Source organism: Penaeus japonicus, unplaced genomic scaffold, assembly GCF_977035675.1.
Source record: "Penaeus japonicus unplaced genomic scaffold, GWHDUDI00000001_assembly GWHDUDI00000022, whole genome shotgun sequence".
Classification (NCBI taxonomy): Eukaryota; Metazoa; Arthropoda; class Malacostraca; order Decapoda; family Penaeidae; genus Penaeus; species Penaeus japonicus.
The window spans coordinates 6,902,205-6,914,039 of NW_028234424.1; the positions used below are offsets into that span (position 1 = coordinate 6,902,205).

The window sequence follows — 11,835 nt, forward strand, 5'->3', positions numbered from 1 at the left end:
AAATAAATATATATATATATATATATATATATATATAAATATATATATATATATATACATACATATATATCATCATCATCATCAGTAGCAGCAGCAGATACATATATATATATGTACATAAATATATATATACATATATACATACATACATATATATATATTTATTTATATATATATATATACATATGTAAACACACACACGAAGGGGAGGGTAAATAGTACTACCGAACAATGTTATATGGATATTCAGATTTAAAAAATGCCCTAAAATCCTTTACCAGAATCTCAAAATATCATTACATAACAAGTCCAACATATTACTAACTATAACCTACACGCCTTATTACACAGTAACATCGCCTTTCTGTTCCGTTCCAATTCATCTAAAACTACCAGCTGTATCGAAAGAATATCTAAATATTTCGAATGTTTGCGCCAAATTCACCTTTTTTTGCGACGAAGAGACAGATGAGAGAACGAAAGAGGATTCGATTCCGCGCGAAAGAGAATACTCTTGAGATTTGGATTCTTTAAGATGGATTCGAAGGCAAAGGATTGATGCTCTTTTATTTCATTTACGTAAAACCGCGTGTGTCGTTATGAAGATGAATTAGAACGGAATATATTCTAGATTGTGGAATAAATATATAAATCCATTCGTCTCATCGAAGAAAAGACAACATTCCTCATAATAAATAAGAATGATGAAATAAAACCAGGCTCGAAAGAGCATCGGATCTCCTTTCCGGCGCCATCTGCAAACCCCAAATCACGATGAAAAAGGAAATCCATCGACAACCGATATTTTTGTTCCGATTAGAAATAATGAAAGATATAAAACTTTAAAGTAGAATACACACATATATGTATGCGCAAAAGTAATAAAAATAAAAATGTCCAAACAGTTTCCCAGACGCTTAACCTCCCTTGATCGCCGACGAACTGAATATCCTATGACCAATGTAACAAACTAATCCAAAACCTCAAGTATTTAAAACCACACAATCGAATTTAAAGAAGAGACAAACCTCGAAATGATTTCCCGAACGGATCCGATCCCTTCGGCCGCGTCCAGAGAATCGGATCCCCTCCGGGCGCCCCCTATCGCCCCCCTGTCCGCCCACGTGGTTTCCGGCGCCTATAGTCCCCCGTGTCCTGGCATCGGCTGCAAAGAATCCCTCGACGCCGAAGCCCTCAAGCCAAGCCCTCGGCCGCGAGAAAGCCACTGAAACCCACGACGAAGGATTAGGAGCGAGGGTGACAAAGGCCAGGAGTCCGTGCTGTCGCAAGGGCGTCGTCGTGAGCATGACCATGATTTCCAAGGGCACTCTGGGCATCTGCGCGGGCGTCGCCGGGGCACTCTTCCTTGGGTACTGCATCTACTTCGACCAGAGGAGGAGGAGCGACCCCGAGTTCAAGAAGAAGCTCAGGGAGAGGCGTAAGGATCTAAGAGTTTCCGTAGGACGCGTTCCTTGTGTAGTTCCGGGGGTTACGTGTCCTCGTCAAGGTGTTTCATGGCAGGAGTGTGACGGAGAGTTTCCCCTCGAGTGAAGGACGAGTGACCCTCGAAGTGGAGGTCGAGAGGAAGCGGAGGGAGTCTCGAAAGGGGAAGAGGTCTTATTGATGGCCTTGAACCCTTTCCCAAGTTACCATTGTAGGATTGAGAAGGATAGGACCGTAGGATTTGATGAGCAGAGACACTCGAGGAATAGGCTAGTTCTAGTGGAAGCTCAGAGAGAGTATTTGTTTTTATTGACGAGAGAGACAATCGAGTAAACACAGAAAGAATAACGTTACAGCCACAAAGGTCTTTATATTTAGGATATTTTCCACAATATAATCTTCATTAGGATTTCCAAATGAGGAAGGTAATTAATATTGGAGATAAGACCAGAATTATTTATAATACTCCTGTATGTCCTCCACTCGCATTGTGTTAGTCTATGCTCCAGAAAAGGCCAACAACCTCCACCATGTATGTTCTGGCAAGGTAGCGCTCAAAGATGATCCTGGTAAATTATCAGATAAGTTGGTATTATCTTATCAGGATAAACATGGTGAATGTTTAGTGCCCTTTGCAGGAGTGCCAAAGATTTGCTTGACATCACAATTAGGTGTATTATGACATTAGATACATGCTTCATTTTCAGTTTGGTAAATTTCCAAATAGTGCTGCGTTACTAAATGCGACAAAAGTTGTATCGATGGAGTCCTTTCAACCTCTATTACAAATAAGTCTGCCCTCTGGGCAGTGCAGACTAACTTTAAGAATATTTTTCAAAAAATCCATCACAAAATAAGGGTTTAAGCAGACTTTGGAACCCTGTAGCTCAGGAGCTAACGCTGTTACAGCCATAGTACTTCATGACAGTGTGTGTGTTTTAACTGCAAGCAGGTACCGATGTCACGTCATGCACTCAGTGACACCCATTTTAGGCCTAATCATGAAACCTGTATTCAATGGGTTAACCCTATGACGACGGTGCGTCACACTCGTGTGACACAGCCAAACTCCCGATGCCGGGGCGTCATGCCAGTGTGACAATTTCAATGCAATATTGCAATCGCCCGGCATAGGGGTCTTCGCGTAGCGAGTGCCCCGTCGGGAAAGGGTTAACAAAGATAGAAATAGGATTGATACTGCGAGGATAACCAAAGTAATTGCTGGTTCCAAGTTAAAGCACAGAGAGATTAATCCATTGATGATGGGGTAAATTGTCCGAGTAGTTCCATGTTACGAAATGCTGTGAGAGTGGTATCGATGGATTCCTCTCAACCACTACTACTATTATATAGTGAATATAATCTGTGATTCTGTGATCCCCCTCCCCCCTCTGATACCACTCAATCTTGGTGCCGATAGTATGGGAGGGCATGAAGGAGATGGTGGAAATTACTGAGTAATGTATTGATAATTTGCATTGATATATGCCACAAATGTACCTTAGTTCTACCATATATCTGTCTAATGTAAAATGAAAGTATAGAAGATGTGGATTCTTCATATTATACTCACCCACATGGTGTACCATGTGCATGTGATTGCAATTGCCTCCACCATGACACAAAATGATATATAATGTGAATCTTGCAGTTGTTGTTTTCATAGCATTTTTTTGTTTACAGAACCAAAACCCAATGTCCAACCTAATTTAACCTAGTTTTGATGTTGACCTTTTTATTTGTTTTGCTTACATAGAGCTTGGACTGGTGTGTTAACTAGTGATACAACTTTTGAATGCATCATCTGTGTGTATTCTGCGTCGCCAGTTTATATACTGTACTGGAATGCTACAGATACACACAGCTTCATGATACAACAACCAGTTCGAAACTCGCTCAAAAAAGTAATACGCAGATTCACTTAAAATGAGGAACATGAAACACCATAATCAATCTAAGGGTAGCTCAGATTGGATGTCGTTTATAGAAGAATAAACATCCTGAAAATGTTTTTTCTACTAGGTAGCTCTTATCCAAGTAAGTGCATCAAGTAAAACAAAAAGACAGTCAATTGTTTATCAGTGCAGGGTGAAGGTTAAAGAACCTGATCTACTTTATGCCCTCCCCTACCATCAAGGGCCATATTGTAGGTGGAATTGCTGATAAAGTCCATTATATGTGAGTGGTGGAGGATGGGAACAATCCATTGATACCTCTTTTGTGGTATTGCATAATGAGGCACTATTCAGAAAATGAAAGTTTTAATTTACTCACAAATGATTCCACAAGCATTCCTAGTCAGTCAGTAAGGAGGCAATTAGTAAGCCCTTGACACATGCTGTTTTACCTCTCTCCTTGAATGTTTTAGGGAAAAGGGTTTTCAATTCTATTACCATTTTCATTGATACTAATGTTATTTCTATGGCTATTATCATCAGAAAGGTAATAGCAACAACAATGGTATTGTCACATGGGTGTGACGCACCATCGTCATAGGGTTAAAATAGATCCACAGTGTACAGTGCTAGTGTATGTGCACTCTGATCATCTATGGGTTGAATAGTACATTGATCCGGTAAACCTGATATCATTGATTTTAATGATTTTGACTCTCTATGGTCTGAATGATGATGATGGGGGGAAAAAAACAGATCATAATTGTTTTCTAAGTGCTCTGATGACCAGTCATGTTTGTAAACACATTTTGTGTATTTTGGCATTTCCACCTTGCATTGATGGGTTATCTCCTTGCTGCTGTCAAAATCAGGATATGTATAACAATCCTTGGGGGAAGGGGTTAATGATATGATGCCTTTTTTTTTTTTTTTTTTTTTTTTTTTTTTTTTTTTTTTTTTTTTTTGCATATAAAAAGAATTATGAAATGTACCATTTTCGTTTTTATAAGATGATCTTAAGGGTATACAAGTTCCATAGGAAGTAAAACAGTACTTCAGATACAAAAATTAGTATGAAGGTATTCATACACCTTTGTCATAGATATTTTTACTCATCAGAATTATACTGGAATTTGTCTCACATTGTAAACTGTTTGCACACTTTTGGTGGTAGGAGGGGAGGCTTCCAATAAAATTTTTGTAGCTATATGCTTTTAGAAAGTTACTGTGTATCATCAGATTTTATGATTGTTCATGCCTTAACCCTTTCCCGACGGGGCACTCGTTACGCGAAGACCCCTATGCCGGGCGATTGCAATATTGCATTGAAATCGTCACACTGGCATGACGCCCCGGCATCGGGAGTTTGGCTGCGTCACATGAGTGTGACGCACCGTCGTCATAGGGTTAAGCTTGATGACTAAGCATGAAACATTATGAATCTTCTTTTATCACTTAGTGTATTTTACCACATAGTTTTAGAAAGTGTATGATTTTGTTTTAGCGATGATTATATGCATAATGATTTTGGGTTTGATAAGAGACATCATATTAAGTTTTGACAGTATTTATAATGATCTGTAAAGGGCAGATATGATAGAATCATGTTTGGATAGAATACATGATTATCTGCAGTAAAACTGAACAAAGATTGACAAAAATATAAATTGGTCTTAATAACCTCTTAACAAAAGATGAAGTGATGTTCACATCACAGCTTGGCTGGTCCTCCCGCCAGTTGATGTTAACATCATCTCATGGTTTTGTTGGGCCTTCATACTGGGTTATGGGTAGTGAACCAGCTGGTTGAATTTTTACAAAAAAATAATTACCAAACGTTATTTGTTCACCCCTTTGAAAAGTGTCGGTGAAAATTACCCTAAGAAGTTTAGTGTGGCCTCGTGTCTTGAGAAATCTCTTAGATGGAAGATGCATGCACTCGCTATTTTTCCAGCGGTATGGGAATTAGACAAATATATGTTATGTTGTCAATGGGTTAAGATGATCGTGAAATGTGAAAAAGAAACACTTGAAGAAAGGATTGTCCTCTTATGATACATTAGCAGAAGAGAGGGTAGAGAGAGAGAATGCATTTATTTTAGAAAAGCTAATATACATTCCAATTGTAAAGATCTACTTCTAGTGGTCTTTATGCTACTACATTCACAAAAGATTTAAGTAGATTTAATCAGATGATAGGTGGAAGTAACTATAAATTGACATCAATTGAAATTTATAGTGCTACGATTTTTGTGTTGACTAGGCTATAAATGCCTTGGAGCTCCACTTCAACTATAGCATTTGGTATGATGCCTTAGCTACACAACTACAGGAATAAATAACTGCAACAAAAGGAAAACTGCAGTGCAAAAGTAACCTTACCCAACAAAACCTGCCCATCATGGAAGGGTTAAACCATGCAATGAATTCTAACTTTCAGTAAACCTACCAAAGGAAATGCTGTATTTGCATATTTATAATATTCCATTATTAGTGTACATTAACTGTGCTGTGACCTCCTTTTATATTTTAATTCCATTGATCCTAATTGTGTGTCCCGTCCCCCACAGGCCGCAAGACAGCCAAGAGCAGCGCAGCAGGCGGCAAGTCGGTCAACTGGCCCAACCTCAAGGATCAGGAGGCTGTGCAGAAGTTCTTCCTCGCACAGGTCCAGGTGAGTTGCTGATGGTATCTTCGTGAAGAGTGTCAAGGCTTCTTGGATTGGAGACTGAGGTTTCTCAATTGGGGTCAGATGTTTTTCAGTTTTTTGGATTTGGGTTTTCCTGTTATCATGAAAATAAATTCAAAATTTGATAGGATAATTGGGTCATAACCCGTTAACGACGGGTGACTAGATATCAAGTCTAGTGGTTTTTGGGCTACACACCGGGGACGCGTTATTTTGTCCAGCCCGGCGCGCGGGAGGAGCCAGCGCACAGCGTTGGCTCGCGGCCAGTGTGGCCGAGAATCCCGACATGTTAGGCTTATGCGTTCAAGAGTCCCAGAATTTTGGTCTTTTTAAGCCGGATTGGTCCTGTCGGGAACGGGTTAACCCTATGATGACGATGCGTCAAACCTTTGTGACACAGCTAAATGCCTGAAGACGGGGCGATACACCAGTGTGACATTCCTGATGCAATATTGCATAGGCCCAGTGTAGGGGGTTTCCACTTATCGCCAGGCCCGTCGGGATTGGGTTAAGAACCATAATAGTGCACTTACCACCCCATTAGAAATCTATATTGTATATAACTGAAATCTTCATTTTATGCTATTTAGTGCTTTGAAATAGGTTTGTTTATTTGAATATATAATTACATATTTAAGTGTTTAAAAAAGTCATACCCATATAAATATCCACTGATTTTACTGAAAACTCACTATTGAAAATTTTATGGTTGTCATTGAACTCTTAATTACTCATACTACTTTAAATGTCCAGTTAACCCTATGACGACGGTGCGTCACACTTGTGTGACACAGCCAAACTCCCGATGCCGGGGCGTCATGCCAGTGTGACGATTACAATGCAATATTGCAATCGCCCGGCATAGGGGTCTTCGCGTAGCGAGTGCCCCGTCGGGAAAGGGTTAAGAATGAACAAAAACTTGGATCTTCGCGTAGCGAGTGCCCCGTCAGGAAAGGGTTAAGAATGAACAAAAACTTGGATCAAAGTTCACTAGGAATTTGAAGGTTCATCTTTACAGATTTTGTATCTTTTTTGGGAAAGGGTAAAATCTCACCCTGATAATCATGGTCACTTTGATTTCTTTCATGCTCTTTAGTAATAATTTCTATTTAGTATTCAATTTCGAGAATCAGTTTTGTATAGAATCTTTAAATGACTGATAAGGCCTGTTCCTTTAATCCATTGATGATGGGAGTGCATGTATACATGCACAGTCTAGTGTAATTTAGTTTTATTTATCATGTTTTACACACAGATGGCTCCACAGGAGCTTAGTCACCTGACCTTATCTGTTTACCCATTCCTTTAATTTTCATTCTTATTTTTATTTCTAATATTGTTATTACTGTATAATTAAAATGTTAGCAATAATAATAATAATATCAGTAACAATAAAATTACTATTAGAAAAAAAATATTTTTCCCAAGGGATTCTAGAAAGGTCAGACAAGGTTAGGTAAGGCTACGAATTGACTCCTTGGTGACGAGGCACTGGTCGAACCATAATGGATGCTCCAATCCCCTGTGTCAGTGGATAATAGATTTTGATAGACTAGTTTACCTGATACTAATAAGAAACTTCTGAACTAAGTAATATGATAACAATTACCAGTGGTCAAGATACTTATTACCAAAAGTCTTGTCTAATCCAGAGCATTTCCCTCATTTTTCCTTGCATTCTGTCAAAAATCACTTCTAACAGCCACCCCGTCCCACAGGCCGGAGAGGAGTTGTTGGCACAGGGTGAGGTGGAGGCTGGCGTCGAGCACCTGAGCAGGGCCGTGGCAGTATGCGGACAGCCTCAGCAGCTCTTGCAGGTCCTACAGCAGACCCTCCCCCCACAGGTCTTCCAGATGCTCCTTCAGAAGCTGCCAGCAGTTGGAGAGGTGAGTTTTGAAATTTCCTCCTTGTCATATCCTCTTTTCATTGTCTCTTTATTTATTTATTTTTTCTTATTATTATTATTTTTCCATCATTGGGCCTTTTTACTTCCTCTCCTTTATTTTCAAACTCTGTTTTTCACTCCTCATTTCTCATCTTCTTCTTCTCTTTCTCTTCCTCCTCCTCCTCCTCCTTCTTTGCCACCTCCTCTTCCTCTTCCTCTTCCTCTTTCTCTTCCTTTTCCTCTTCCTTCTTTGCCACCTCCTCCTCTTCCTTCCTTCTTCTTCTTCTTCATTTTCTTTTCCTCCCTTTTCTTCTCTTTTTTCTTCTTTCCCTTATACTCTTCCTTATTCTCTTACTCCTCCTCCACCTCCTCTTCCTCTTCCTCTTCCTCTTCCTCTTTCTCTTCCTTTTCCTCTTCCTTCTTTGCCACCTCCTCCTCTTCCTCCTTCTCCTTCTCCTTTTCTTCTTCTTTATCTCCTCCATCTTTTCTTCTTCATTATCTCCTCCTCTTCCTCTTCCTTCTTTGCCACCTCCTCCTCTTCCTTCTTCTTCTTCTTCGACTTCTTCTTCGACTTCTTCTTCGACTTCTTCTTTGACTTCTTCTTCTTCTTCTTCATTATTATCTCCTCTATCTTTTCTTCTTCATTATTATCTCCTCCATCTTTTCTTCTTCATTATTATCTCTTCCATCTTTTCTTCTTCATTATTATCTCCTCCATCTTTTCTTCTTTCCTCCTCCTCCTCCTCCTCTCTGCCCTCCTCTTTCCCACCAGCTCTCTTTCTTTCTCCCTCTAGCCCTCTCTCTCTTTTCTCATTCTTTCTCCTGCTCCTCCACCTCCCTTCTTTGTATTGATTCCTTACTTTATTCAACCTACATAAAACTATTAATTTCTTTTGATTATTAAGCTCCATTGAAATTGAAGTCTATGTTTCAGTCATTTCTCTATTATCTACTGATTTTTTGTTTCTCTCTTTTGCTTTCTTTATGATCTCATTTCCTTCTTTCCTTTCTTGACTCTCAAGCCCTAATGCAAGTCCTTTTTCCACCCCTGCAGAGCATCCTACAGGCAGCTGGAGGCCCCAAAGTAAGCGAAGAGGATGTCGAATGAAGGCTGAGCCAACAGCGCATAGTCTAAGGCACCCCACCCCCCCACCCCCAGAGGCAGTTCTGTGTCTGGATGTGTCTTTTAAAGGAGAACACCCCCCTTGAACTTCCCCACCCCCCCCCATCCCCATATCCTCCATCATCTTCCCCCAAAAGATTGTGATACTGTTTGTGGCGTACACACACACACACACATACCTGTACAAGGACACGATATTGGTCTTTTTGCTTAATTATCTCTTGTGGTTAGAGTGTGATGTTATGAAGAAGAAAGGAAGGAGAGGGAGGAAGAATAAGAGGATGATTAGGGTGTTTGTATTGTGTTGTGCTGTGCTCCAATCAGGGATGCTTATGGCCAGAGTATGTTGGCATCTTGAGTGTAGATGAATACCATGGTACAAAAATGGGAAAGAGATAAAAATGGTAGCTGTGCAGTGGTCTGTGTGTGTGTGGTTTCACAACACGATATGATGATCATCATTATTACATTCTGTTATTTATGAAACGTAGATGCAGTGTTGTTTCAGCCATTTTATTTTTTTGTTTTTCTCTTGTTTATATTTTTGGCTTGGAAGCTCCCTTTGGTTGTTATTATTATATTTTTATTATATATATATATATGTATTATATATATATATATATATATATATATATATATATATATATATATATATATATATATATATATATATATCTATCTATATATATATATATATATATATACACACATCTGCATGTATGCATGTATGCATACATTTATATATATATGTGTATGTGTATATATATACTATATATAAATCAAAATGAATTCCTTGTTTATTTTGTTTTTTACATGTTTCAATTAGAAGCTTCATCACATGCGCATAATTTATCATATCACAACAGGGATTGTTGGCCTTGTGTATAGTTGTTCCACCAGATAATACAGGCAAAACAGTCTGAAATGTGATTCAATAGAAGTATAGAATGTGTTACCTCATCTTTTCCTCTTTTTTGAAAATTAATTGTATATTCTTTACCAGAAGACTTTTTCCATCCCATGTCTTTTTTTATTTTTTTAAATTTTATTTATTGAATATTCAATACCTTTCCTAACTTAACTATTTTCTTTCATTTTCTGTGAGAGCCTCTCCCCTCTCCCTCTCCACCACTCGCTCACTCCTTTCACACTTTTTATTTCTCCCACTTTCACCATTTCACCGGAAAGGTTTGTGTTCAGCCAAAGGTGTTTTTCTCCTAGTGGACGACTTTTTCATAATGTAGATAGCAGCAGCTTCAGATAACACACTACAAACCTCTTATGGCTTCTGGGTATCAGTGGTAGGTCAAATTGTGTGTAGGAAGAAGCGGTCTTTTTCATTGTATTTTTTTTTTTTTTTTCTTACTGGTGAAAGTGAGGATTTTATGTAAAGTTTCAATGTTGACATGATTGTTACTTATATATGTTTATATATATATAATTATATATATATATATCTTTTTCTTTTCTTTATATGATTACCCTCTCTCAAAGCCAGAAGACTGCCATACCATTGGGTATACTCTACCTTCAGCCATACATAAGGGGTATGTAGATCCTTCACATTGTGAATATTTCTGGAGGTGTTGGAATGGATGTTCTTTTTTTTTTGTAATTATTATTGAGATGATGATTATTCTAATTATTATGACTATGATTGATTGATAATAAATTTCAAAAGCTTTCTACTTCAACTTAAATAAAACGAAAATTGATAAAGAGAAAGAGAAGATGAACATAAACTCAAAGCTTTAAATGAATGCATGTGTGAGAGGAACATTTGAGGCAAAGTGTATTTTTCGTACTGCGAGCACAAACTTTGTTTTCATCCCTGTCAGGTATTTTTCATCATCAACATCTAGATAACAATTACATATACCATGGTGTTCATGGCTTTTGTCAGTCACACTGCCCACTTATTTTCAGTTGTGCAAAAGCAAAAAATTCTTATTTTCATTGTTTCAGTTTAATGAATCTTTTATTTTATATATACATTTTTTATTTATTTATTCATTTTTAACATCTAAGTGTGACTGTACAACTGGACTATTCAGTCACAAAATGGTCTTCATGATGTGTGGAACTTCTGACTTTTCTGGGGCTGAAATCAATCCAATATGTTATTATGTATTTTTTATTTATTTATTATTTTTTTTAAGTCGCAGAACATGCATTTTGGAACAGCATCATCCTTGTGCAAGGGAAGATGACTCCCCCATGTGTCACAGCATCAGGACACGTGTTGTTCCTGCTGTGTGTTCATTCCAATAAGGAGATTTCAGGGCAGAAAAGAACCCATGTACATTATGTACTATAAACCATGAATTATGTATATGGTGCATCAGTGTTGTTTATTTTATTTTTATTGTTATTATTATTAGAATTTTTATTTATGATTTCTTTTTCTCTATTGCGTTCCTCGTGAAGTACGGTGGAACACAAATTCCCTGGGAGCAATGTGAATGATTTATATAACATAAATGCAGTGTAAAAAAGAAAAAAAATCTGTGGACGCTCTCAGTGGTGTTAAAAATCAGATTTCTGTAAATACTAGTGCACTATGTTTAAGGAAAATAAAAAGTTTTCTGTACACTACCTTTTTCTTTGCCTTTTTTGCAAGAGACGTTACGGTTAGTGTGTTATTGTTGTGGTATTCAGATAGTGTAGGGAAGTAGTGATGAGTCCCTACACATAAAAATTAGTATAGTTTGGAAACTGAAGGAGAAACATTGCAGAAGATGAATTATCTATATGTTTATTTATATAGCTTGTAGAGTACTTTGTCCTCAATTGACGAATA

The 11,835-nt window shown here is 38.0% G+C and overlaps 2 protein-coding genes across 3 annotated transcripts in view; one reads left to right on the forward strand and one right to left on the reverse strand.

The window, feature by feature from the left end:
• Nucleotides 1–1,108, reverse strand: part of LOC147469298 (uncharacterized) — a 5,829-nt gene extending 4,721 nt beyond the window's left edge. The window contains exon 1 of one of the 2 annotated variants that reach the window (XM_086549416.1): nucleotides 1,029–1,108. The gene's annotated coding sequence lies outside the window, so the exon portion shown is untranslated. Of the gene's footprint in view, nucleotides 1–445; nucleotides 471–1,028 lie in introns of those variants that run through there. The other variant, XM_086549417.1, reaches the window with a different exon arrangement.
• A 30-nt stretch (nucleotides 1,109–1,138) lies between these two features.
• Nucleotides 1,139–11,625, forward strand: Tom20 (translocase of outer membrane 20). Its single transcript, XM_043033370.2, has 4 exons — nucleotides 1,139–1,438; nucleotides 5,909–6,012; nucleotides 7,746–7,913; nucleotides 8,967–11,625. The coding sequence occupies exons 1-4, from the start codon at nucleotides 1,306–1,308 to the stop codon at nucleotides 9,018–9,020; spliced, it is 459 nt and encodes a 152-aa protein (XP_042889304.1). The 5' UTR covers nucleotides 1,139–1,305; the 3' UTR covers nucleotides 9,021–11,625.
• The last annotated feature ends 210 nt before the right edge of the window (nucleotides 11,626–11,835 follow it).

Excerpts from the sequence above, each read along its gene's own strand:
- Tom20 (XM_043033370.2), top strand. The coding sequence starts at position 1,306 with ATGACCATGATTTCCAAGGGCACTCTGGGCATCTGCGCGGGCGTCGCC. Across the intron at positions 6,013-7,745 it reads TCTTCCTCGCACAGGTCCAG|GCCGGAGAGGAGTTGTTGGC; the intron begins GTGAGTTGCTGA and ends CCCGTCCCACAG. Across the intron at positions 7,914-8,966 it reads AGCTGCCAGCAGTTGGAGAG|AGCATCCTACAGGCAGCTGG; the intron begins GTGAGTTTTGAA and ends CCACCCCTGCAG.